This window comes from Anolis carolinensis, chromosome 6 (assembly GCF_035594765.1).
Source record: "Anolis carolinensis isolate JA03-04 chromosome 6, rAnoCar3.1.pri, whole genome shotgun sequence".
Taxonomy (NCBI): Eukaryota; Metazoa; Chordata; class Lepidosauria; order Squamata; family Dactyloidae; genus Anolis; species Anolis carolinensis.
This window is the reverse complement of record NC_085846.1, coordinates 17,092,116-17,119,023: the sequence shown is the minus strand read 5'-3', so window position 1 is coordinate 17,119,023 and position 26,908 is coordinate 17,092,116. Positions and strand designations below refer to the sequence as shown.

The following is a 26,908-nucleotide window of genomic DNA, read 5'->3' as shown; positions in this document are numbered from 1 at the left end:
CAGGGTCACACTCTCCCTGTCCAGCTCCCTGTGGAGGTCATCCACCAAGGCGACCAAAGCCGTCTCGGTACTGAACCCAGGCCTGAAGCCAGACTGTGATTGGTCCAGAAAATCCGTATCTTCCAAGAATCCCTGGAGCTGAGAGGCAACCACCCGCTCCAAGACCTTGCCCAAGAATGGTAGGTTAGAGATTGGCCTGTAGTTACAAGGATTGGTCGGATCTAATGAAGCCTTCTTCAAAATAGGCCTTACCACGGCTTGTTTTAGGCTGGATGGAAAATTGCCCTGCCCCAAAGAGGCATTAATTATTGCCACAAACCAATCAACTAACCCACCACTGGCCTGTTTTAAAAGCCAAGATGGGCAGGGATCTAGGGCACAGGTAGTCGCCCTCACCGCTCCAAGAATCTTGTCCACATCATCAGGTTGCACAAACTGAAACGAATCCCACAAGATCGAACAGACAGATGCCTCGGTTACCTCACCTGGCAATGCTTCAAGACTGGCGTCCAAGTCGGAACGAATCTGAGCGACTTTGTCTGCAAAATGGTGAGCGAACTCGCTACACTGAGTTGCCGAGGAGTCAGGTGCCCCCCCACCCTGAGAAGGGTGGAGGAGCTCCCCAACAACTCGGAACAACTCAGAAGATCTATTTGTTGCAGACGCGATGCGGGCAGTCGTGAAAACCTTCCTGGCTGCCCGCAATGCCGCGGAATAAGCCCTAATAGTGGCTTTAGACCATGCTCGGTCAGAAACGTCACGAGTTCTCCGCCAGCGCCACTCTAGTCTCCTTCTCTCACGTTTCATCTCCGCCAGCTCCCCGGTGAACCAGGGAGCCGGGGCAACTCCACGCAGCGAGAGGGGACATTCGGGAGCGATCATGTCAATAGCCCTGGACAATTCGGTATTGTAACGAGCGACCAAGGCATCGACAGGATCGTCAGCTTCCATAGAAATGGAGATGAACACCACCCCATAGAGTTGGACACAACTAAATGTCAAGGGGAAGCCTTTACTTTTACTTTATACATACCCAGCCCTGTTTTAATGGGCATTTCCCACCCTGTTAAATTGACCCCAACCATTTTCTAGGCCAGAGATAAGGTGTTTCTAATTTCTCTTTTACTCAATACAGAATTTGGGCAATCCAGTCGTAGTGATCCTAAACCTAGGTCCCCAGAAGTTGTGGAACTACATCATCAAGCATGCTTGACTATATATGTCCATGCTGGTTGGAGCTTCTGGGGGTCCAACAACATTCAGGAACCACTGAAAAGACATACCACATTGAAAGTCACTTTCCAAAAATGTAATATACAGTGTCAGCCCTTTTTCATTGTAGGCAAAGGAAAACAGTGAAGATAAAGCTTGTAGAAGTCAATCTTCTCCAGAAACATTTGATATTCAGCCTGTCTGTTCCCAAAAACAAATCAACAACTGTATTGAGCCTTCAGTAAACTTTATTTCCAATCTATTACGCAATCTGATAAAGAAAGGAGAACAGGTGGGGTCACAGTTTCAGTCTATATTTTAGTGGCTGCCTCTTCTCCTGTTCTGAATGTGTAAGCTGGCAGAAATGATTGTTCTTTTGGTGTTTGCTGTTTCTTCAAGTAACGGATCTGTGGTCCACATCAGGTGAAATGGTCTGTTTCTTTAGCAGGTAGGTGCTCTTTTGAAAGGTTGCTGGGAGGAGTGTTAGAACCTGAGCCAAAGTAGTGACGTTAAAAGATTAGGTTGTACAGGTCAGTTTGTGAATGTGGGGAAAATTCAAGTAAAGAAGAAAGAACAGAAGTAAATGGCAAGATGAGAAGTCAAGGGCTCTAGAAAAACAGAGGACCAGTAAATGGAAAGCCAACAAGCCAACTTGACAGTGACAGGTCATCTGGAGGTCCAGCCTGACAAGGGATGGGGCGGTCAGAGGTTCAAAGGAAGGCAGTACTAAAAATGTATTGGACTGTGTCCAGTTTTATGAGACAGCAAGAAGCAATCTGGAGCAAAAACCACAGGGATTTGGAGAACTGAAGTTGGTTGGCTTGAGTCTCTACTCGCAAGCAAGTTTCCCGTCAAAGCTGGACAGGCAGATGGCAAATGCCTGAAGGGCGCAGAGTGGGAACTGGTAATCCATAGTGAAAACGTTGGATGCCACGCGGCCAAACTGGAGCACAATATAGTCAGCTGGAGGCCAGAGAGAAAAAAGATGCATTAATATTCATAGACTGGTTTTTACAAACTCTTTTCCTCTGTTCCTCTTACCAACTCTTCTCCAAAACAGTACACCCAGCATCTACTTTAATCTCTCTCTCTCTCTCTCTCTCTCTCTCTCTCTCTCTTCTGGATAATGCAAATCTGATTTCTGTTTAAGACATCTTTTGGTTTATAAATATGTGGCACGTGGTGAACAGAGATTTTTTTTAGAAAGGTTATACAAGGTTATTCATATGGGATTGAGACTATTTCACATCAATATGTTTTTGCACAACCTGTTCCAGTATTTATATGCCTCATTTGAGACCCACACACACACACTTACTAATCTTATTTATGACCTGTCAAAAAGGAGCTGGCCTTATCATTAGGAATAATGGGATAGCAACCAACTGCCACAAGACTTTGGACGTTTTTAAAGGGCAGGATTAAATTGTTACATATTTTCTATGCTTTTACACCAGACACACTAAAGATGATAGTGGGATTTTCTGTCTCTAGTGTCAAAATAAATTGTCTGGCATGCATATTTGTATCTGATTTGAGTGAATCAAGATAGGTGCTATTATTGCTTTATCTCAGGCAGTAAAATTGTCTGGTGTCAGTCAACAACAGTTGCTTAATTACTCTAAAATGTTAAGATGCTTAGGTTCTTGTTGGACAAGTGGGCTTATTAACAAAAGTCCCACCCCATAAATGCACAGCAGAGTAACTTATTAGTAGCAGCATGACCCAGCACCAGTAGCCCAAAGAGATAAAAAGAACTAAAACACACAGACCAATACCTGTATTATCTCTTCCTTTGGAGGTTTGTCTTTATAGTAAAATAATATGGTTGCACTATTTACAAAAGCAAGGTTTCCATAACACAAATAAAGTTCTTTATATTTCCTTCTTTGCTTCCATGCTGGGCTTCTTTATCATGCAGATAAACAGCTTCGCTCTCACAGAGCCTCCTCTCACACCAAACTTACACAGTAGCTTTACGCACAGCAGCCTTCACACTGGGGCTTCTCTCACCAAAGCTTCTCACACTGGGGCCTTCCCACACTCCTCAGGATGACACTAGCTTTGGCCCACTAACTGTAAAAGGCTTCAGCCTACTCACTGTCCTCGGGGCAACACTAGCTTATTTAACCCTTTCAGTGCTTGACTCACCTTTTTGAAATTAAAAATACCTTAGTTAATTTTTAATATTTCTGACAGTTCTTATAGAGAATCCTATGGATTTCTTTTTTTACTTATAGTGTATTGTTATTTCAAGCTGAATTTCAATTATGTCGAAGCTATTGTAGGGTTTTCTTGGCAAGATTTTTTCGGAGGAGGTTTGCCTCTGCTTTATCCTGAGGCCAAGAGTATATGATGTGTCCGGGACCAGCAGTGGGTTTCAATGGCCAAGGGGAGATTAAAACATTGATCTTCCAGAATCCTGGCCCACCACTCAAACCACTATGCAACTAACTCTTAGCTAGAGAGAACATAAATATTGAACTTTACCACTCTTTCAGTTGCTTGTATTGCACAAATGAGAGCAGAAGTCATAAACCTTTTTACTTATAAATAAGCCCCACAGAATGTATCTTACTTTGAAGCAAAAACTCAGCATAAGGCTGCCAAAAATTCCCCCATAAGCCTCATCCCTCTAACTCTGTGCACCACTACTCACGGTTATCTTCTGCAATAATTTGGAAATTTTTAACAGATGCCTGCGTGACACGCCCATGGAAGTTGAGCACATATGATTGGGTCTCCTCGTTCCAAGCCGGCATCTTGTTCTGTAGTTTGATCAGGTTCTGCATGTTCCGGTTCTGGTATCGTGTCAATAAGGTCTCATGTTCCTGTAGCCACAGATGGGCAGACAAAAAGCAGATCTCTGTCTCATATTTGCAGCTATTACCTGCGATAGGTATCGAGATGAGAAGGAAGAGAGTACTAATCCACTTGCAAAGAAGCACTCACATTTTTCGGACGGATGCAGATTCTCTCATTGTCTGTGTTTATGCCGGGAATGATCACGGTCATTTTTCGTGGGCCCCTGAATCCCAAAACATTGGTTTCCTGAAAGGAGGCAGGGCCACAAAGAAAGAAATGGATTAACCTCACCTTGTTGGAGTTGTTAGTGAAATGTCATTATTCATTTTCACTCTATAATTATAGGCAGGCAGTGCATTTATACCCTATGCTTCAGCCGACAAGGCTCGTAGGGCAACTTATAAATCAATGATTTGACAGTTCCCTGAATTAAAATCTAAGCAAGACACAGCATAACATGAAAATGCAATAGCATTGTAGGAAGCTACTAAGTCATCAGATGCTGGCTGCTCTTCTCCTCTCATAAGCCACAACAATGGCAGCTGGAACATGGAGAGCAGGGTCACTCATCACTGGCCAAGGCATGATGGAGCGATGCCTGGCTGCTCTTCCCTCCCCGTAATAATAATAATAATAATAATAATAATAATAATACTTTATTTATACCCCGCCACCATCTCCCCGCGGGGACTCGGGGCGGCTTACATGGAGCAGAGGCCCAAACAACATAGAACTAAACATAGGCAACATAATACAAATCACACTATAAAAAGATAAAACAGTAATACAATATATTGTATTACAGTATTGACAGTAGTGTAGTGTATTGACAGTAGTGGCAGTTGATATGAAGGCTGGGTCATTCACCAGCCTCTGGGACCAAGATATGATGGAGCTGTGTCTGGCAGCTCTTCTCTCCTGCAGAGCAGTTCTACACAGGCATAAAATGCAACCCTGAACTAATATGAAACAGACAGATTCAGAGCCAAACAGCATGCTGCCAACTACTTTTGTGGCTGGACAGCGGCTCCACAATCCAGCCATGCCAAAACCGGTCCAGAATGGCTGGGCATGGACCTGGTTTCAACCCTCCCAGCCATCTGCAAAACAGAAAAATTGTTACCTTATTCACTGCCTGTTTACTTTCTGCTTCTACCATGTGACTGAGCAAGGCAGCTTCAGAGGAGCAAGTCCCTTTCCACTCCTCTCAAGCTGTCCTGCTCAGTCACATGGCAGCAACCAGGAAGTAAACAAGATACACACAACTTTACCATCTTTTGGAGGGGAAATAGGGGTGCTAGAGGGCAGGAGGAATATTGCTGGAGCCTGGGGAGGGAATGATGGCTGTGGGAACACCAATCCTGAATCCTGTATAAGAGTCCAGGATGGGTATCCACACTGCCCAAACACAGGAGAAGATTCAAATTCTGCTTCAGGATTCAGACCTTCCTTATGTTTTTAAACCTAGGAGCCAGCTGCATAAAATAGCTACCCTGGATTAACTTGCATCAGCCTGCGTGCGTTGTGTGGAATCACACAAGCTAATGTGACTCTACACTGCATTAAATGGCAGTGTGGAAGAACACTAAGGCAGCATATAAGAGTATGATCAAAATATAGTATAGGCAACAAAACGAAATCATCTATCATCACAATCGTATATGCAGGGAAGATAGTAATTATCATTGTCAGATCATTTAAATCAATTAAAATGACCATTTAAACAAAAAGGCTCAGGGCGCCAGAAAGACTGTAGTGTTGGTGCCAGCTGCAATTTTCACAATGCCGTAAGTGCGGTATTACGACTGAGAAGTTTTTTCTCCCTTTACTGCTGTAATTTACATGAGGTACTTGGCAAAGGATCTTCCTTGACAATTTTGACAAGTCAGGCAGGCTGATACAAGGAGAGGTGATTTTGCAGATATTTGAGTCCCAAGCCTGTTAGATATTTTTTGAAATATGAGGAATCTGAGCCGTTGCAGCCAATTCAGCCCAACACAAATGAAACACTCCTCCCTCACAGGAAACCATTGTTGGTGTCCCAATTTTGAAAAGTTTTTTCTCATTCTCAGAGGTCAAAAAGCCTCTCCTAAGGCTTAATTACTGGCAGTAAAAGCTGGAAGCTAAAATATATACTTATTTTGGGTCACAATGCTCTATGAACTGCAATGCAGTGGACCCTTGGTATCTACTGAGGTTTGGTTCCAAGATTATCCCATGAATACCAAAATCTCTGGCTTCACAAATCCTATTATGTACAATGTTGTAGCAAATTGGTGCCCTTTAGATAAAATGGCAAAATTGAGGATTGTTTTTAAAAGAATATTTTCAAGAAAGGGATTGTTGAATCCATGGATACAGAAAGCTGGCTGTACTCTCCATTCTGTTTGGAGATGGCTATTCTGGACCGTGCAGGGAAGAACATCTTTACTACTGCCCAAGAGCTAGTCAGACATGTTCAGACTCCTTGCTCATGACAAAAGCGCCCCCCTTAACCAAAACGTACATAGCAAATAGCAACCAGCTCTTGCCGCAAATCAGCAGTTTCGGGAACGAAGGGTTTCTTGTCTGGATTGATCCCGTTGTCAAACACAGTAAACTTAGTTCCCAGCACATTGGATCTAGAAGGGAGTCAAAAAGGTGTTATTTGAGGCATGCTATGCTCTACTCTACTGTGTTTCCTTCAACTTGGCCCCACCTCAGCAAATGAAGCCAAAAATGAAATAAAGAGACCCAGAATCTCCTTTTCAATGTTCATATTTCCCAGTCAATGGACCCCGGAAATTGTATAGTAGGTTAGCTTATAACACAAGCTCACTGAACAGTTTCAGTTATATGTGAAGAGCTTTAAATGCCATATAACTGTGCATGAAGACGAAGCAAAGGCCTCCAGTGTAATTCTGTACTCAACCTTTGGTGGAAGTTGAGCATAGAAATGTGCTGGAGGTCTAGAAAGAACACTTATGGTATCTAGCCATCACTCCTGCAAAATTCTATGGTATGTTTTGTTAGGTAAAGGTAAAGGTTTTCCCCTCACATTAAGTCTAGTTGTGTCCGACTCTGGGGGTTGGTACTATCTCCATTTCTAAACTGATGAGCCAGGGTTGTCTGTAGATGCCTCCAAGGCCATGACTCTGTGGAGTGCTGTTACCTTCCCGCCGGAGTGGTACCTATTGATCTACTCACATTTGCATGTTTTCAAACTGCTAGGTTGGAAGAAGCTGGGGCTAACAGTGGGAGCTCACCCTGCACCCCGGATTTGAACCGCCAACCTTTCAGTCAGCAAGTTCAGCAGGTTTCATATTGCACAAGAATCCTAAACAGACTTCTTGCCTAATTTGCCAGCCTACTGCCGTCCTCCTCCTCAAATTTTATTGTGACTTTATATGCATATACTAAAATCCCGTAATAATCGGCCAACCTCCAGTTTAAATTCATCACCTAATTTCTACAGAAAATGATCACACAAAGATACATTTCACATAATGCAACATAATATTTAACATAATTACACTGACATTACATACATGAATGTTAAACCATGCATATTGGATTTCCAAACTTTCCCTTCATTGGCATCTATTGATTATTTGATTTGTCTTCTTTATATTCTAATACCATGCATATATTAGAATATATATGCATGTACAAACACACACAATTAGTTTTACAGACCTGAAATAGATCCTTTGCCTAATATGTGGGCTTACTGTAATTTTATTAAGATGGAGGCAGCAGGTCATTGTGACTCTCCAGATGTTTTCGCTCTACAACTCCCATTAGGTCTCAGGCAACATAGTTAATGCATGGAGTCCAAAAACATTGGGAGAACCACAGCTGAAAATAGAACCTTCCAGGAAGGATGCACTTATGTTTATTTTATATTCTGCTTTTGTCTCAATAAGGGTGGGCCATTGTGAGAAACTAAAGGGCCTAATTAGACACCTTGGAGATCATTGAGGGCCACAGTCTCCCAGGAAAAAATACAATGAGATCTGTGTCAGCAAGAATTTCAACGCAGTCTTGAAGGGCATCTCTATATGTGGGACATTACAATAACCTAATCTAGAAATCATGAAAACATGACTAGAAAATAAATCAGAGCTTTCCAAAATGTGTGTTGGGATACGCTTGTGTGTTGGCTGCAGTGTGTCATAAGCCTCTGAGTCTATGTGAAGTGTATACACATAATAAAAGTGAAAATATGTATGTGTGCATGTGGCGGGGTGTCCACTTACACAAACAAACTCCTGCCTCCACAAACTGCTATAACTCCCACTACTCAGGAGACACCAATGGCCCTCCCTTCAATGACATTGCAGGTTATAGTGAGTGCCATGAACATGTCCAAGAGCCTTGCCAATGCCCTCCACAAACACCATACTGCCCCCCACCCAAGTGAAAGCTTTCATATAGGGACAATTTCATCCTAGATTTTATGTTTCCTCTACCACAGACATCCAAGTGTTTCTTACTCTCTCAATTGGTGTGGGATTTGCATGACCCCGCCCACTGCCTCTCCCTTAACCCTTTCCAATTCTTTTCTATGGCACACAGCAAACAGAGGAATTGATCAGCAACTGAACATACTAGAGAGGTTTGGGGAGAATTCACCATGATCTATAGGAGTTGCAGATACTGGGATCCAAGAGCATTCTGAACTCCACCAATGACACTTGGCACACAGAACCCCAATGACCAACAAAAAATACTGGAGGTCTTTGGAGGGATTTATAGGAGTTGTATTTCACCTACATCCAGAGCGCACTATGAACCCAAACAATGATGGACCTGGACCAAACTTGGCATGCATACCCAATATGCCCAAATTTGAATACTGGTGGGATTTGAGGGGAATTGGCATGGATATTTTGGAGTTATAGGTGCTGGGATTTATAGTTCACCTGCAATCAGTGAGCACTCTGAATTCCATCCAAAATGGAATTGGAGCAAACTTGACACACAGAGTCCACATGACAAGCAAAAAAATAAAAATACTGGAGGTCTTTGGGAGAAACTCACCTTGATTTGGGGGAGTTCAGTTACATCTAGAGAGCACTGTGAACCCAAACACTGATGGATCTGGACTAAACTTGGCACACATACTGATATGAAATTTGATTACTGGAGGTGTCTGGGGAGAAATGACCTTCCTTTCTGGGAGTTGTAGTTCACCTACAACCAGAGAAACCGTGACCTCCACCAATGATGGACCTGGACCAAACTTGGCACACAGAACCCCCATGACTAATTCGACCTACTGGAGGGGTTTGAGGGCATTGGCTCACCATAGCAGGAGTTGTAGTTTACCCTACAGCCAGAGAGCATTTTGAGCCCCACCAATGATGCATTTAAAGCAAACTTGCCCAACATAACAAACTTTAAGTACTGATGGAGTTTTCTGGGGTTAACCTGGCATGATATGAGTTGTAGTTCACCCACAACCTTATGTACTTTGTACAATTAAATATTTGACTTTTTCAAATAACCTGGGCAATGCCAGGTACCCGAGCTAGTAAGCAATAAAAAAGAAGGAAGAACTGAGGGAGGGAGAAAAGGCATAAAGAAAGGTAGGCAGGAAACAGAGAGTGAAGGAATTCAGAATTCCAAAAGAGTAGTAAAGCGGTTTGAACTCCCCCCCTTCGTGTCAGGAGCAACCGGAGTTGCTTCTGGAGTGAGAGAATTGGCCGTCTGCAAGGACGTTGCCCAGGGGACGCCCGGATGTTTTGATGTTTTTACCATCATTGTGGGAGGCTTCTCTCATGTCCCCACATGGAGCTGGAGCTGATAGAGGGAGCTCATCCACACTCTCGCCAGGTGGGATTCGAACCTGGCAGCTTTCAGGTCAGCAACCCAACCTTCAAGTCGCTTAGTCCACTACGCCATCTCGGGGCTCATTGGGTGACTTTAGGCAAGTCACAATCTCTCAACCCTGAAGGAAGACAAAGGCAAATCCCCTTTGAATAAATCTTGACATGAAAACTCTGTGGTAGGGTTACCTTAGGGTTGTCTAAGTCTGAAACAATTTGAAGGCACACAGCAACAACTATCCTAATGAATAATGAATTATACCTTACTAGGAAAGTGAGGTGCTAAAAGCTATTTGCGGCCCCAAGAGGCTTAGCCTATCTAATTTCAGCCCCTTACTACTCCCAACTATAGACTATAGCAGGGTTGAAAATGGACCCACCTGACTTTTCCAATGAAGTTGTCTCCATCCCGTGACAAATCAATGGGGTCTAGGGAAATGAGATAATTTGAGGTCTTGCTTTTTTTCCTCTTCCGTCCAGACATCAGGAAGTGCTGAGGGAGAAGACATAGTAGTCAGTGATACTAGTTTGTGCTCTTTCTTCAACTACAGCCTATGCACTCCTTTTTCTTGTTGTGTGAATTCAAGTCCCTAAGACAACCCTAAGGCTGTACTATTTCTTTTTTCAGAAGAGGTTTGCTTTTGTCCTCCTCTGAGGCTGAGAGAGTGTGACTTGCCCAAGGCCACCCAGTGGGTTTCCATGTGTTAGCAGGATTCGAACCCTGTTCTCCAGAGTTGCAGCACAAGACTCGAATCATGACACAATTCCGGCGCTCCCACAGAACCCAGTCAGTAAGACCATGAGATATCTGGTCGTCTTTAAAAGTCTAATAGTCAAAGATCATGGGGCATATATTAGTCTTTAAAATGTCATGCAGCTTTTTGAAGCCAAACACAAGAGCACTCTCATTACACCCAATTATTTTTCATGTATTTGTCATTTCATTCAAATTTAAGGAGAATTGTGTTACATGGCTTAAAATGCAATCAATTTTTTAGTGGCCATAAGATTATTACCTCCCACAAAATAAAAATCTATACATTGCTTTAGAAGGAAATCGCCCAGTACTGGATAAATATATCTACATTGTAGAGTGAATGCTTCTTGATACCACTTGACCTGCCGTCGTTCAATGCTATGGAAAACTGGGAGTTGTAGTTTTCCAAGGTCTTTCACATTCTTTGCCAAATATTGCTGGTGTGTCACCAAACTACAGCTCCCAGGATTCCGTAGAACTGAACCATGGCAGTAAAAGTCATGTCAAACTGCATGAATTCTACAGTGTAGCTTGCCCTTAACTCCCTAGAAATTACAGGCAGTCCCCAAGTTATGAAAAAGATAGGTTCTGTAGGTTTGTTTTTAAGTTGAATTTGCATGTAAGTCATATATATATATATATATATAGAGAGAGAGAGAGAGAGAGAGAGAGAGAGAGAGAGAGGTAAAGGTAAAGGTAAAGGTAAAGGTTTTCCCCTGACGTTAAGTCCAGTCGTATCCAATTCTGGGGGTTGGTGCTCATCTCCATTTCTAAGCCAAAGAGCCGGCGTTGTCCGTAGACACATCCAAGGTCATGTGGCTGGCATGACTGCATGGAACGCTGTTACCTTCCCGCCAGAGCGGTACCTATTGATCTACTCACATTTGCATGTTTTCGAACTGCTAGGTTGGCAGAAGCTGGGGCTAACAGCGGGTGCTTACTCCGCTCCCCGAATTTGAACCTGTGACCTTTTGGTTCGCAAGTTCAGCAGCTCAGCGCTTTAACACACTGAGCCACCGGAGGCTCCGCTTATATATTTAGATTGTTTATATTTTGATGAGATGTGTTTTATTGTTTACCTGTGCAGCAGTGAATTTTTGCCAGATTTGTAAGCCGCCTTGAGTCCCCTCCGGGGTCGAGAAAGGCGGGATAAAAATGAAGTAAATAAATAATAATAAATAAATTGTATTTTATGGCTGCTACGGTACATCTTAAATGAACACTGGTGTTAGCCATTTTAAAGCCATTTTAATATAATTGGATCTTAATGGTTTTTAGGGTATACCCGTATATACTCGAGTATAAGCCAACCCGAATATAAGCCGAGGCACCTAATTTTACCACAAAAACTGGGAAAACTTATTGACTCGAATATAAGACGAGGGTGGGAAATGCAGCAGCTACGGGTCAAATTCCAAAATAAAAATAGATACTAATAAAATTGCATTAATTGAGGCATCAATAGGTTAAATGTTTTTGAATATTTATATAAAACTGTAATTTAAGATAATAATAAGACTTAAATAAGATAAGACTGTCCAACTCTGAATACCTATATACTCAAGTATACGCCGACCTGAATAGAAGCCAGGCAGGACCCTCACTCGAGTATAAGCCGAGGGGAGCTTTTTCAGCCCTAAAAACGGGCTAAAAACTAGGCTTATACTTGAGTATATACAGTATGTTATAATGTTTTATTCATGTTCTAGTTTACTATGTCTTATTGGATTGTTTTTTATTATTTTCATCTCGGTGCTTGTTATAATTTTACTGTTGTTACTGTTACCTTGTATTATTTTGATGTATTTGTACTCATTTAAAACAGTGTTTTTTATTGCTCACGGATACCTTCTTTCCGTTTTCCATCTCAAGATGTAGGTAGTAGAATGGGAAAATGCCCTTGTCCATTCCTTTCCGGTCCCGTGTGATGCGGCACTGGATAATGTTGCCCTTAGGCGCAGGTTTCAGAACAAATTCTTCAACATCATCCACTTTGAGGGACAGTGGGGTGCTGGATTCCCCACTTGGAGACTGTCAAGGAGAGAGAGCAAAAAAGGAAACTGCGATGTGATGAAATGCAGTGTGGAACTTGGAACAAGAGTCATTCTTTTTCTGCTGTGGTTACTGAGCTCCTTCTTTGGAGGCTTTTGAACAGAGGCTGGATGGCCATCTGTTGGGGATGCTTTGATTGTGCTTTTCCTTCATGGCATGGGGTTGGACCAGATAGCCTATGTGGTCTCTTCCAATTCTATTATTCTAAGATTTTACTGGATTAAACCTATACCAGAGTCTTCAGGAGAAAACCTGAATTTTCCCTAGAAATTCTGGCCCCTTCTACACTGCCATATAATCTTGATTATCAAAGCAAATAATCCAAATTATCTGCTTTGAATTGGATTATATGAGTCTATACTGCCATATAATCCAGTTCAAAGCAGATATGGTAGTCAGACATAGCAAAGCACTTGATGAACCAACCTGGACACAGCTTATAATTTGAGAACACAGAAATGCTGGACCACTCTCACAACCACCATTTCAGAATACACAGAGAAGCTATTCAAATCCACAAGCATGTGGATAATTTCAGCAGAAAGGAGGACACCATGAAAATGACCAAAATCTGACTACCAGTGTTAAAAACTTTAAAATCAGGGCAGTAAATAAAGAACAACACTCAGAAAACAGAGGAATTCCAAACATGAATCAATCAGCTAACACCTCCCAATAAAGGATTCCTCCAGGCAGGAAGCAGCCAGACCTTGAATCTGCAAAGCCATTCAATGCTAATCAAGGTGGCTAATTGCAACATTCACACTTGCCGCAAGCACACAAGAGTTCTTTCTCCCACCTCTGACAATACCTGCCATAGATGTGGGTGAAACGTCAGGAGAGAATGCTTCTGGGAACATGGCCATACAGCCCGGAAGACTCACAGCAACCCAGTGATTCCCGCCATGAAAGCCTCTGACAACTTAAAGCTGATAATCTGGATTATATATGGCAGTGTAGAGGGGGCCTCTGATAACTAATCTGAGACTGTTGCGATAAAAGGCACACGGAGAAGTCAGAGGATTTGGAATTTTTGTTTTTGGACTACCATACTAAGTGGTCGTGCAGGCTAAGGATAACAGGTGTCATAGTCCAAGCTTTGGGAGGATAATGATAATGGGCATGATAGTCCAAGATTTGGGAGGTAACATCTAGGAAGATGGTGACAGTTAAAACAGTAATTAGGAAAGCTTGATCGAGGCCCTACTAGCATCTCACAGAGGACAAGTTGACCTCCTCACGGATGTACATGACCCGCTCAAGGATGTCCTGCTCCTCGCTGTTGAAGTCTTCCTTCTTCTCCTCATCTTCATAATCTTCATCTTCCTCCTCATCGCTCTGGCTTCTCCTTCCATTGGTGAGAGACCCTGGGAAAATACAAGGAGGATGGGGAAATGAACTGATGACAGTGTTTTGAGTCCACTTGACCATACAGTCTTTCACTGAACCACAAAAGCACCTGTAAAGCAGATTTACCTCTGTGGGAAAGCATCCAGTTACGGGATTTCTTTAGGGCTGAAGATGATAGGCTCAGTTCCTGGGATGACTCCCCCTCACTTTCAGAGCTGCTGGGAACTCTCAGGACATCACACCTTTCCTCGGTGGTAGCCTTGGAGTCTATAGACTCCACTTCTTCGGTATAGGAATCGTTCTTGAAAACTAAATGGGCAAAGAAGTGAGATCTGCTCATTCTGTTACTGCCCTCTTGTGGTTCAAACACCACAAATTTCCATAAAAATCAAAATTGCTATGATAAAGTAAAACCCCTGTATCCTCAGATGACATGCTCTCCAGCTTTGCATTGATACATGAAACTGCAGATAATAGTAAATCCTATTGAAAGGATGTACATCTGCCCCAACAATACCATAGGGTCATGCTGGTGGACCTAGAAAATGGCTATGGAGGGCATATTTGGAAAAATGAAGCTTTGGCCACTGTTTACAATGCATTCTTATGATGGAGAATGAAAATTGAGGCCCCGTCTACACTGCCCTACAAAATCCAGATTATCTGCTTTGATCTGGATTATATGGCAGTGTAGAGTCATATAATCCAGTTCAAAGCAGATAATGCGGATTATCTGCTTTGATAATATGGATTATATGGCAGAGTAGAAAGGGCCCAAGAGTGTATCTGCACTGCAGAATGCAACTTGGCACCATGTTAACTGCTGTGGAATTATGGGAGTTGTAGTTTTATGTGGCCTTTACCCTACTCTACCAAAGAGTGCTGGTGCCTTACCAAACTAAAACTCCCAGGATTCCACAGCATTGAGTCAAAGCAGAAATAGTGATATCAAATTGCATTAATTCTACAGATTTTTAATTAATTAATTAATCAATTTATATTATGCCCTTGTCACCCTAAAGGGGACTCAAGGTAGATCACAGAACATATACATGGCAAACATTAAATGGCGTTAGACATACAGGACAGACAACTGATAGAGGTATTATGTCGGCATTTTTCCAACTTTGGCGTCCTGGAGGTTGTATTCGATTCCGGCCACAGGGGGTGCTGCCGCTCCATCTGCTATAATGATGCGCCCATGATCACAAGCTTTCCTATTCTTCTTTGATCACCAGCATTTTTGGTATTTCCTTTTTTTTATGGTGCCGTGAAATACCTCCCTATTTAAGCAGTGCCTAATTTCTCTACAGCTGTTTCGAACTGCTTAGGTAGACAGTGAGTTGGGCTGAAGATCAGGTGCTCACCCCGACCCAGGCTTTGAACTGCCAACCATTTTGTCAGTAGAGATCTACTGCTTCTGGAACATGGCCATACAGCCCGGAAAACTCACAGCAACCCATTGACTTGGGTCTCATTACACTATGTAACATGACTTTTGTTCCTGGCTTGTAAATCTCATTTCCTACTTGTTTCTATCAGAAAAACATGGAAAAAGTTTATTAAACTGCAAAAACTTTCTTTTTGCGGGAGGCACATTTTGCTATAATAATTTTTCAATGAATATCTATCTCATAGAGTCTCAACCAATTCAACATATTTTGTGGCAGCCACAAAAACGAAGTTTATGGAGTATGAAAACTACTTTCAAAATAAGTACCACACAATTGAACAGGAAATAACACTTTCAAACCAGGAACAGAAAATATTTCAAATTTTGTTACATAGTGTTATTGGGAGAAAGATGTCAACACATCTCCAGGAATGTTCTATTTCTTCCAGCATGACTTTATGGCTATTATCTGCTGGAAGCATTGGGGGACCCAGGGATTCCTAGAGAGAAGTTATCCCAAGAAACCTCTAAGTCCTGGATGTAGTTGACCACAGAATCAAACCGAAGGACCTACAGAATCCTAGAGAGAACCTTCTTAATCAAATCTGTAAAAGTCAAAGTCTCAAATGTGAATGGATAAATGTAAATGAATGAAATCATCCCCATTATCTCACCTTCCATATCTGCTGGAACCTTTGGGATTGGAGATAAGACTTTCTTCCTTGGTTTTTGCGTCTTGGGTCTATACCTGGGGCTCTTGGCTTCCACATCCTCCATGGCAGATGGCGTACTCTGTCTTGGGGATAAGACCGTCCTTTTGGATTTGGAAGCCTGGTTCCGCCGCTGGGCACTCGGTCGTCCTGCAAACAGTAAAGAGGAGATATTGTCCTTGGAAGCAGCGCATGAAGTCTACCTGAAATCAGGACTTCTTAAACTTTTCCACTCCAGACCTCTTTTGGCCTAAGAATATTTTACATGATCCTAGGCATATAAAAGAGGCATAAAAATCAAGCATTTACTGATAACAAATCAGCATTTGCAAGGCTTGAGAATTAGATTGATTTTCTCTTTTACAGAGTACAACGAAAGCATCTCCTGCAGCGTCTACTGTAAACACCACACAAGAGATTCATGTGCATGTCCAAAACAGCATTCTGAAAACATTTACTGTTACCCAGTTTTTCAGGACCCCAAAACTGAGCTAAGGAGACTCCATTTTGGGTCAAGACACACAGTTTAAGAAGCAGTGCCTTAAATCATAACTAGGGACAGTCACTTTTGTGGACTTCCAAGGCCCCCCAACAAGCCATGGGTACTGTCATCAAAAAGGTACATCTGCACTCCAAAGCAGGGGCAATTTAATTTGGAAACATATAGGGAAACAAAAGTAATTTTGCTGCACTACATTTGCTTCCAAATTAGCTTATTCTGTCCTGATGTTGGCCAAACGACCAGAGGTTTTGAACCCACTTAGCAGAGGCATGTCTAACTCAAGGATCACTGGTCAAATGGACATCTGAGTGACGGAATTGTGTATTCCTACATAGAAGGTTGTTAGGCTAGATGGACTTTGCAGCCCATTGCAGACCTAAGAAGAATCCATCCCTTAATGCAGTGGTTCCCAACTTTTTGGTGATCCATATGTTTGGAACTTCAATTCCCAGAAGCCTGAGTAAGCTTGGCCAACTGTCAGGAATTGTGGAAACTGAAGCCCAAAGCACCTGGATGGTCAAAGGTTGAGAAACACTACTTCAGTTGATAATGAGACACTTCTTGTGTATCTGCAGGCTACATCCACACTGCAAAATTATAGCAATTAGACACCACATTAACTGTCATGGTTCAATTCTATGGAATTCTGGGATTAGTAGTTTTTTGAGATATTTACTCTTCTCTGTAAGAGAGCTCTAGTGCTACAACTACAGATCCCAGGAATCCATAGGATGGAGCCATGGCAATTAAAATAGTGACAAATTGCTATAATGCTGCCGTGTGGCTTGCCTACCAGTGTTCCACTGCCTGGCAATCAAAGTGCTCCACCACAACTTCGCAAGGGTCCCAAGCCTTCGCTCTCACCTTCTTTCTGCTTGGCCTGCCAGCCATTCTTGGGAGCTGTTTCATTTTTGTTGATTGGTTGGGTTTCTTCCAAAACAGCCACCTCCAGCTCCGATTCATCTGAGAAATCTACTGAAGTGCAGAGGGAAGAAGGAAGGGGATTAGAGGCTATAAAGATGTGAAACAGGTCATAATTTAAAACCACCAATTTTTTAATCTTGTTGCAAGTTGTCTTGACTCTCATTTATGGCAGAAAGCTGTGATATAAATAAAATAATTACATAAATTAAACAAGTACGGCGCTCCATACAGTCATGCCAGCCACATGGCCTTGGAGGTGTCTATGGACAACACAGGCTCTTCAGCTTAGAAATGGAGATGAGCACCAACCCCCAGAGTCGGTCATGACTGGACTTAACATCAGGGGAAACCTTTACCTTTGCCTATGGCAAATAAGGACTTGTGAAAACAGAGATGCCTGAACATAAACAATAAAATTATCTGGCTAGAAAGCTTTGGATTCTAATTACTAAGACAGTTGTTTTATGCTATGTGGAGAATGAGAGTATACAGTAGAGTCTCACTTATCCAAGCCCCGCTTATCCAAGCCTCTGGATAATCCAAGCCATTTTTTGTCATCAATGTTTTCAATATATCATGATATTTTGGTGCTAAATTCATAAATACAGTAATTACAACATAACATTACTGCGTATCGAATTACTTTTTCTGTCAAATTTGTTGTATAACATGAAGTTTTGGTGCTTAATTTTAAAATCATAACCTAATTTGATGTTTAATAGGCTTTTCCTTAATCCCTCCTTATTATCCAAGATATTCACTTATCCAAGTTTCTGCCGGCCCATTTAATTTGGATAAGTGAGACTCTACTGTATTTTTGACATGCTCAAAGCATCATGCTTTATCCATTTTATTTAATTTTATTTATCAATATTAAACTTGACTTTAGTCAAGTCTGGTCTTAGGACCCTTCCACACAGCTCTATATCTCAGAATATCAAGGCAGAAAATCCCACAACATCTGCTTTGAACTGGGTTATCTGAGTCCACACTGTCACATATTCTAGTTCAAAGCAGATAATGTGGGATTTTATTCAGCTGTGTGGAAGGGGTCTTTGTCAGACTGTGTCAGCAAACATGAAAAAAGCCCAGGAAAGCATTATTTTTGGATTTCACCTGACCATGGTTGGAAAACTCTGGGATTCTGAGTCTAAAAAGATAAATGTCGAAGGCCTAATTCCTGTGCAAAGATCTACAGAGCTGAGGAAAGAAGGTGGTTAATAACACTATGTAACACAATTTTGTTACACTATGCAACACAATAAAATGTCATTTCTTAATTGGTTCTATCTTTAAAAAAATAGAAAAACGTTTATTGCAAAGTTTTTGCAGGACATTCTGCAGCACATGTTGCTATAGCTTTTCAATGAATATCTCATAGAGTCTCAACCAATTCAACATAATGTGTGGTAGTCACAAAATGGGCATTCCTGGAGCATAACAACTACTTCCAAAGTAAGCACACAATTAAACAGGAAATAAAACTTTCAAACCAGGAACAGATTTTTTTTTTTCCAAATTTTGTTACATAGTGTAATTGTTCAGGAATCTTTAGTTACCTGGTGAAAGCTCCTGATTTTCCCCTTGGCCATGGTTCTGCGCCCTGTTCATCTGCACAGAGTTGCCCCACATGTGTGCGCCAAGGTGAGCTTCTGGGACAGATTCCACCAGGTAGGGGTTGTTTGTACCTAGGGATGAAGAAGACACAACATTAGCAAGGCTACAACTTCAGCTGCGGCAACACATCTGACAAATCAGGTGTGTGAACTAATACTCACTATTATACAGGCTGTGCTCACTGCAAGACTCCATGAGTGGGATGCGCTCCTCAGGTTTGCGCCTTCCGCAGCGGCCCTTCACTTTGGCGTCTGTGTTGGCCTGAACCATGAGTGGCTCTTGGCGCTTGCGGCGTTGCTTCTTTTCGATGATACGGCGCTGAAAAAATAGGCAGGCCATTGGATGAAAAAGCGTTTCAGAAAGGAGATAACAATAGCAAACTTCACATATTTTGAAAAACTATCTATTCCCCTTTCAATGTCTGATCACACATTCTCAGGCTGACTTTATAATCCAATAGCTCACAGCCATCTTGAGCAAAAGCAGATTTTATTTTCTGTTTTTTAGTTTTTTTTCGTGTCAGGAGCAACTGGAGTTGCTTCTGGAGTGAGAGAATTGGTCATCTGCAAGGACGTTGCCCAGGGGATGCCTGGGTGATTTTTTTTTTTTGATGTTTTACCATCCTTGTGGGAGGCTTCTCTCATGTCCCCGCATGGAGCTGGAGCTGATAGAGGGAGCTCATCCATGCTCTCCCCGGGTGGGATTCGAACCTGGCAGCTTTCAGGTAAGCAACCCAACCTTCAAGTCATTAGGCTTTTATCCCCTAGGCCACCGGAGGCCTATATATATATATATATATATATATATATATATATATATATATATATATATATAATTTTCTTTTCAGAGCAGGGGAGCCATTCAAAATCTAAAACACAGCCATCCCAACAGGTTTCCTGTTTGTTAATCACCTTCCTTTTAAAATTTGCAAACCTGTACATTCTTCCTGGGAGTAATAAATCCTAGAGAACCCCAGGAAACCTGTTTTTGAATAAACTGAATCCCACTTGTTTTAACATATCAAAAGAAAACATCTCAAACATGCACGATTTTCAATTCTTTCTATTGTTGCTGCTCTTACAGCTTGAACCTTTCTTTTTACATCCCTTTTCAAATCCTTTCATGTGATTAATGTGGTTGTTATTAGGTGAGGAAAGACTGGTTTTGTGTATAACACGGTGTCCATGATAAGGTTCCCACCAGTCAGAATTAATCTGAAGGCCCACAGCAATCAAAATAACAATGGCCAATTATATATTTTTTAAATTTATTTTTAAAGCCAACTAACTGGAGCTCTCCAAAGCTGTTTCAAGGTGGTTTGTGAGAAGTTTTTCTCCTTGTTTTTGACATTCCCACAAATCTGGCCCTGCCAGTTCTCCAAACTGCAGCCCTCAAAAGGTTACCTGGAATTCCAGTTTCTGCTTCCGGATGAAGGCTGCCTCGTCGTTGCCATTGCTAGAAGAAAAAGAGGCATTCAAGTCAGGTGGTGAACCAGGGAGGGAATGGAGGCGATTGTATGAATTTCTGTACATTTTGAGATGTGACACCACTCTGCCAGCGCCAGGACAGCCCCACCTCCAGGTAGCCCGGTTCCCCCAAGGACCGTTGGCCTCCTGGAGATTCCACATGGCATGATGCTTGGAAGGGCTTTGTGACCTCACACAAGTCTCAGGATGGAGCCATGGGATGGGATGGGAAAGTGGCCTGTGTGTCTTGGGGATTCCTCATTTGAAAGACCAGATCAGACTGGCCCCAGATGGACTCAGTCCCCATCATCCTGGATCAGTATAGTGGCCAGGGGTGATGAGAACTGTAATCCACCACATCTTGTTGGTCAATGTGGAAGAACGAATTCTATCTTCCTTCATTTATCTATGTGAACTTTTCAGGAGAAAGAAAGACCATCCAACTGTCTGGATTTGGCAGGAGCAGTTCCAAGTGATGGACTCAATGTATAACTCTGAAATCATGGAATCGTAGAATTGGAAGAAACCACAATGACCATCCAATCCAGCTCCCTACCATGCTGGAAAATACAATCAAAGCACCCCTGACAGATAGCCACCAAGCTCACTGGCACCCCCAAAACTGGGTCGACTTATCCATGGGTCAATGTTAAGTAGGTAAAGGTTTCCTCGTGACATTGAGTCTAGTCGAGTCTGACTCTGGGGATGGTGCTCATCTCCATTTCTAAGCCAAAGAGCGGTCATTGTCCGTAGACATCTCCTAGGTCATGTGGCTGGCATGACTGCATGGAGAGCCGTTACTTTCCCGCTGGATCGGTACCTATTGATCTATTCACATTTGCATGTTTTTGAACTGCTAGGTTGGCAGAAGCTGGGACTAACAGCGAGAGCTTACCCCACTCCCCGGATTTGAACCACCAAGCTTTCGGTCAACAAGTTTCGCAGCTCAGCGGTTTAACCCGCTGCGTCACTGGGGGCTCACAATGTTAAGTACTTTACTGTAACTCTTATCAAAAAACTAGAATGACAAAAGGTGAGAGTTCAGTTTGTCCCGGGAGACTCTAACAGAAACACTGACCCACTTCTACTCTCTCTGCTTTGCCATCACTTTGACCTTTTTGAATGCCACCTCTGACCTTTCTGAATGTCAGCAATGATCAAGGATAGTTGGTCTCCTGTGACAGCATGAGTACATTCTCTCCCTGCAGAATTTTTTTTCATGTCAGAAGTTACTTGAGAAACCGCAAGTCACTTCTGGTGTGAGAGAATTGGCCGTCTGCAAGGACGTTGCCCAGGGGATACCCGGATGTTTGATGTTTTACCATCTTGTGGGAAGCTTTTCTCATGTCCCCGGATGGGGAGCTGGAGTTGCAGGGAGCTCACCCGCTCTCCCCGGATTCGAACCGCCGACCTATCATTCAGCAGTACAAGGGTTTAACCTATTGTGCCACCAGGGGCTCCTCTCTGCAGAATGACCATTGACTTATCCATGGGCCATATCAAAATTATGGATTCAGAAATTGAAACACTAAGTCCTGATTCTTCATCAAAATAATAATAATGAGGTAGACCAGGCAACTGGGTCAAACAGGTGAGAAATCTTTGGGCTCTCTTCCTGATCTTTGAACCACAGTTCTCATAATTCCTTACTATCATATTGGCAGAGGATTCTGGAAACTATACTCCAAAACAAGAACAAGAAGGAACAAGATAAATTATTTGGTTGTGGATGGCACATAGATGTGTGCTCCAGAAAGCATGGTATTAGTTACTAGAGGCAGTACTGTGCCATTTTAGTAAAAACCATTAACTTTAAAACAGACAGAAAAATATATGGCCCTTGTTGGAGCATATCTCCTGTCTTTACTTTGCTGATGAGACTTGCAGCCTAATAACATCTGGTGAGCCAGATCTTTTCCCTGTCTGCTTTAAAGGAAATATGTTGCCTGAATAATTGGGAATGTGTTTTTAATTGTTTTAAGCACTGTTTAATTGACTCAATTAACCTAAGCAATTTAGAACTCCCTAAGCAATATATTCTTTTGTTGTACATTTGGAATATCTATAAGGCCAGGGTGCAAGCAAACATATATAGATGCAGCCTTATTTATGTATGCAGCTAAAAGTAATCATATATATAGCTAGACAGACATATAGAAGCATCACTCTTGCGGTATGTAATTTTTGACCCTTACCTCCCAGGGATGGGTGAAGGGTTTGTATTCGGAGATTCCATGCAGCTGCAAAAATAAATTAATAATAATAATGGTAAAATTGGACCTTTCAAGCAAAATTGGACCATATAAGCTAAGGTTTCGTGACTGTTATGTCTCAACCATACATCAAAGGAACCACTGACTGCATAGAGAAGCTGATGAATAAACACAACCTACAAAGTATATACAAGCAGACCCACTAAGAAAATCCAACAAATGCTATGTTCAGTAAAGGACAAGAGGGATCTTTTCACCTCTGCAGGAGTCTACTGTATACCATGTAGCTGTGGACAATCTACATAGGGGCCACCAAACGCAGCATTGCCAAAACACAAATCAAGGAATGTGAAAGGCACTGAAGACTAACTCAGCAAAGAAGTCAGCCATAGCAGAGCACCTGATGAACCAACCTGGACACAGCATATTATTTGAGAACACAGAAATGCTGGACCACTCTAACAATTACCATGTCAGACTACACAAAGAAGCCACTGAAATCCACAATTATATCCACAGATATATAAACCCCATTTACTTAGTTTCCAACAGACCTCACAACCTCTGAGGATGCCTGCCATAGATGTGGGTGAAAACGTCAGGAGAGAATGGAACATGGCCATGCAGCCTGGAACACACACAGCAACCCAGTGATTCCCGCCATGAAAACCTTTGGCAACACAACTGGGAAAGAGTTTTTGTTGTCTGCAAAAATGGTAACTGCTTGTAAGAATGGGACATCAGGGCCATATGATAGCAATTCCTGTGGGTCCATATGATAGCAATTCCTACTGGCTGTTAGGAATTGTGGGAGTTGGAGTCCAAAACACCTGGAGGGCCAAAATTTGCCCATGCCTGCTCTATAGCACTGGATGTCAGGTTGGGGCGCACAGCCAAGGATAGAAAACCTTGGCCCTTATTCACCTTGTTCCTTTCCTCTGTGAGACCATTGGTTATGGTTTCCCAGTTTTGTATCTGCTCCTTCTAGAAGTTTCAAACGTCTCTCCCAAGGTTGAGTAATTGGTAGAAAAGAGATTAATCTAAAATATTGCTGTTATTTCTCTTTTTGGTTCAGCCCATCATTGGTATGTGGTCCCCAAAGACTTCTCTAAAATTGAGTGAGGTCACAGTCTGAAAAAAGGTCCACACCCTTGCTTTTGGAGCATCTGTTTCAATCCTAAACATCTGTATTTAAGGCAGTGGTTTAGGGAAAACTACAACTCCCATCAGCCCCAAGTAGCAAGACCAATGGAAACATATAAAGGCCCAAAACCTCCCCACTGGAACAAAAGCATTACAGGTGTTAAGACAGATAAACAAAGCTGCCCTAAATGGTTTGGCCAGAGCTCAAGAAAATTCATATACTCTCCGACAGTCCCAAATTGGCTGGAACAGTTCTGATTAATCCTCTATTATCCCAGTTTATCATCTGCTTTTCAAATACTGCAGCTTCTCTCTGTGTTCCGATATTCATCTCTGATATGAGGATATAAACTTCTGACCCTCCAGATGTGGATTCATTACAATTCCCTATTTTCGTAACTACTGGTCAACCTATCTATGGCAGGCATCCTCAGAGGGTGTGAATTCTGTTGGAACATTCACACGTGCCTCAAACTGACAAGAGTTGTTTCTCCCACCCTGGACATTATTCCAGAGATATATAAACCTTGCCTAGTTTCCAACAGACCTCACAACCTCTGAGGATGCCTGCTATAGATGTGGGCGAAACATCAGAACAGAATGCTTCTGGAACAAGGCCATACAGCTTAGAAAACTCATAGCAACCCAGTGATTCCGGCCATGAAAGCCCTCGACAACAAATTGAATACCTCTATATTTATTCCCCAATTCTTTGGTTAGCACAGAGATCAAAACAGCTGAGCAGATTTTTAAATTGATCCAGTCTGCAAGATAGGCTACTAGGGCTATAAAACATTTTTTTAATGATACCAATAGGAGGTTGGTGAGTGTGGGTTAAATAATAGAGATTGCCCATTCCAGGTATCTCTTGTTGCTCTGAGATGGACATGACAGAATTAGCCTCCTTAAGGATTAACAAAACACGAGTAAGAGCCAAGAAATCTCTCTCTCTCTCTCTCTCTCTCTCTTGCACACACACAGACCCATATAGCTTACCTCTTATGTCTGGGAGATACTTGGTCTGGAGCAGGATCTAGCTCCATCTGGCAGGGAGAAAAAAGAAAGGAAATGGTAATGACTGCATCCGATTACTTTTCAAAAAACAGATCAGTGCTTTCTCCCTCCTTCTCATGGCCCACACATTCCTCCAACCCGGGAGCCTTTCTGTTCTAAATTAACAGACTCCGGTGCACTTCCCCACCCTGAAGAAGCCAGGAGTCTTTTCTGTTTTCTCTTTCCCACTGTCAAAAGTCATTGGATCCCACTCCAAAGGAAACCCATCCGGCTTTCACTCTGAAAATGTTGTCCCCAATATCCCTGATCCCCATTCTTTGCTAGTCTGCTAAGCAACAGTTTATGGTCAACACATAAGAAATCAACCTTCGTCACCTCCCACCCAAGACATCAAAACAGGCTGGCTTCTCACCCTCTTCCTAGAGAATCCGAGCCTCTCAAATCTCAGCCATGCAATGCTTAGATCGAATCCTGCCCTTTATCTCTTTTCTTCTCTCCAGAACTGACGCTGCTTTCAAATTGCAGCTATGAAGGCGGACAGGCGGTGTGTGTGTGTGGTTGTGTGTGTTGAGCAGTTCGTCCTCCCCCACCAAACCAGCATCGCACAGTCTCTCTTGTCTAATCAGCTTTGTCTGTCTTAAATCCTTAGGACTTGCGGCTTCCTGGAAAGGTACATTATTTCTTTTCAGTGGCTTCGGAGTCAGGCATGCGCTTGATGTGGAGCATCAGGTGTGTGTTTCCTGGTGTGGGAATGAATGTAGAAGAAGCAAGAGGGGAAATGCACCCACGCAAGTGCTGGAGACAACAGAACGCATCTATGGGTGCATCTACATTGTAGAATTAATGCAGTTTAACGCTATTTTACTACCATGACTCAATGCTATGGAAGCATGGAGTGTGAGCATCAGGTGTGTGTTTCCTGGAGTGGGAATGAATGTAGAAGAAGCAAGAGGGGAAATGCACCCACGCAAGTGCCGGAGACAACAGAATGCGTCTATGGGTGCATCTACACTGTAGAATTAATGCAGTTTAACGCTATTTTACTACCATGACTCAATGCTATGGAAGCATGGAGTGTGAGCATCAGGTGTGTGTTTCCTGGTGTGGGAATAAATGTAGAAGAAGCAAGAGGGGAAATGCACCCACACAAGTGCCGGAGACAACAGAATGTGAAATGATGGGAGTTATAATCCAATACAACTGGAAGGCAGTAGGCTGGGGAAGGCTGTTGGGATTATTCTGAGTTCCCCTGAACAACCTGTTGGACTACAGTAACCATCATCATCCCTGTTAACATAGGCCTGCTGGCTCACATGATGGGAGTTATCATCCAGCACAGTTGGAAAAAACTGTCAGGGAAAGCTATCATTGGACTACAATTCCCATAATCTCATCAACTTTCTCCACCCTATTTATAACATATAATCATAATTCATAACCACACATGTATTCACAGTTACACAAAATGAATTTACGAACAAACCGGTTTATAATCTTACCTCCTTCTGAAGTGTCCGTCTTTTCGAGGCACTGAAGTCATTCCAACCAAACATGGCTCCAAGTAGATACAGTAGTAAGTATCCTTTTTAGGAATCAGCCACAAATTATATTGCTCAGTCTATATAACCAAGCCACAGCTGACACAGTTTTTGCAAAAACGCCACAAGTTCTTACGCAGCATTACTGCCGGTGAAGAACAAATTCACTACAAGAACCTGAGATCAACAAATGAGCCAGAGCTCACATTTCAAAAGTTTCATGAAAAAATAAAATTAAAAATAGTATTTTCTCTCCTGCGACTCACAGCAGCTGCCTAAACCCTAGTTGATTTGCTGACCAGGGCAGGGCTAGTCAAACATATTCCGTCTTCTTGACTGGACAATGGGTAACCATGGCACTGGCAAGCGACAAAGGATTAAAGTGGTGTTCCATTCCAGAAT

At 42.4% G+C, this 26,908-nt stretch overlaps 1 protein-coding gene across 7 annotated transcripts; it reads right to left on the bottom strand.

Annotated features, from left to right (window-relative positions):
• Positions 1-1,442: 1,442 nt before the first annotated feature.
• On the bottom strand, positions 1,443-26,794 carry LOC100563100 (TUB like protein 2). 7 transcript variants are annotated; one of them, XM_062984122.1, is made up of 16 exons: positions 26,468-26,794; positions 24,951-24,997; positions 22,794-22,838; positions 20,536-20,587; positions 19,294-19,450; positions 19,075-19,203; positions 17,456-17,566; positions 16,054-16,239; positions 14,113-14,295; positions 13,855-14,003; positions 12,433-12,615; positions 10,208-10,320; positions 6,524-6,638; positions 4,165-4,263; positions 3,872-4,043; positions 1,443-2,175 (listed from the first exon to the last, which is right to left on the bottom strand). In XM_062984122.1, the coding sequence occupies exons 1-16, from the start codon at positions 26,519-26,521 to the stop codon at positions 2,042-2,044; spliced, it is 1,929 nt and encodes a 642-aa protein (XP_062840192.1). In that variant the 5' UTR covers positions 26,522-26,794; the 3' UTR covers positions 1,443-2,041. The 7 variants fall into 7 exon arrangements, with proteins under 7 accessions (XP_062840192.1, XP_062840197.1, XP_062840193.1 ...); XM_062984127.1 differs by lacking the exon at positions 26,468-26,794 and adding an exon at positions 25,381-25,664; XM_062984123.1 differs by lacking the exon at positions 26,468-26,794 and adding an exon at positions 25,156-25,224.
• Positions 26,795-26,908: the final 114 nt, after the last annotated feature.

What these genes read in the sequence shown, in the direction of transcription:
- LOC100563100 (XM_062984122.1), bottom strand. Translation starts at nt 26,521, where the DNA reads ATGTTTGGTTGGAATGACTTCAGTGCCTCGAAAAGACGGACACTTCAG. An exon ending in CTGGATGCTTTCCCACAGAG is followed by an intron (nt 14,004 to 14,112) that starts GTAAATCTGCTT and finishes GTATTTTCCCAG; the next exon opens with GGTCTCTCACCAATGGAAGG. An exon ending in AACTTCATTGGAAAAGTCAG is followed by an intron (nt 6,639 to 10,207) that starts GTGGGTCCATTT and finishes ACTCCCTTCTAG; the next exon opens with ATCCAATGTGCTGGGAACTA.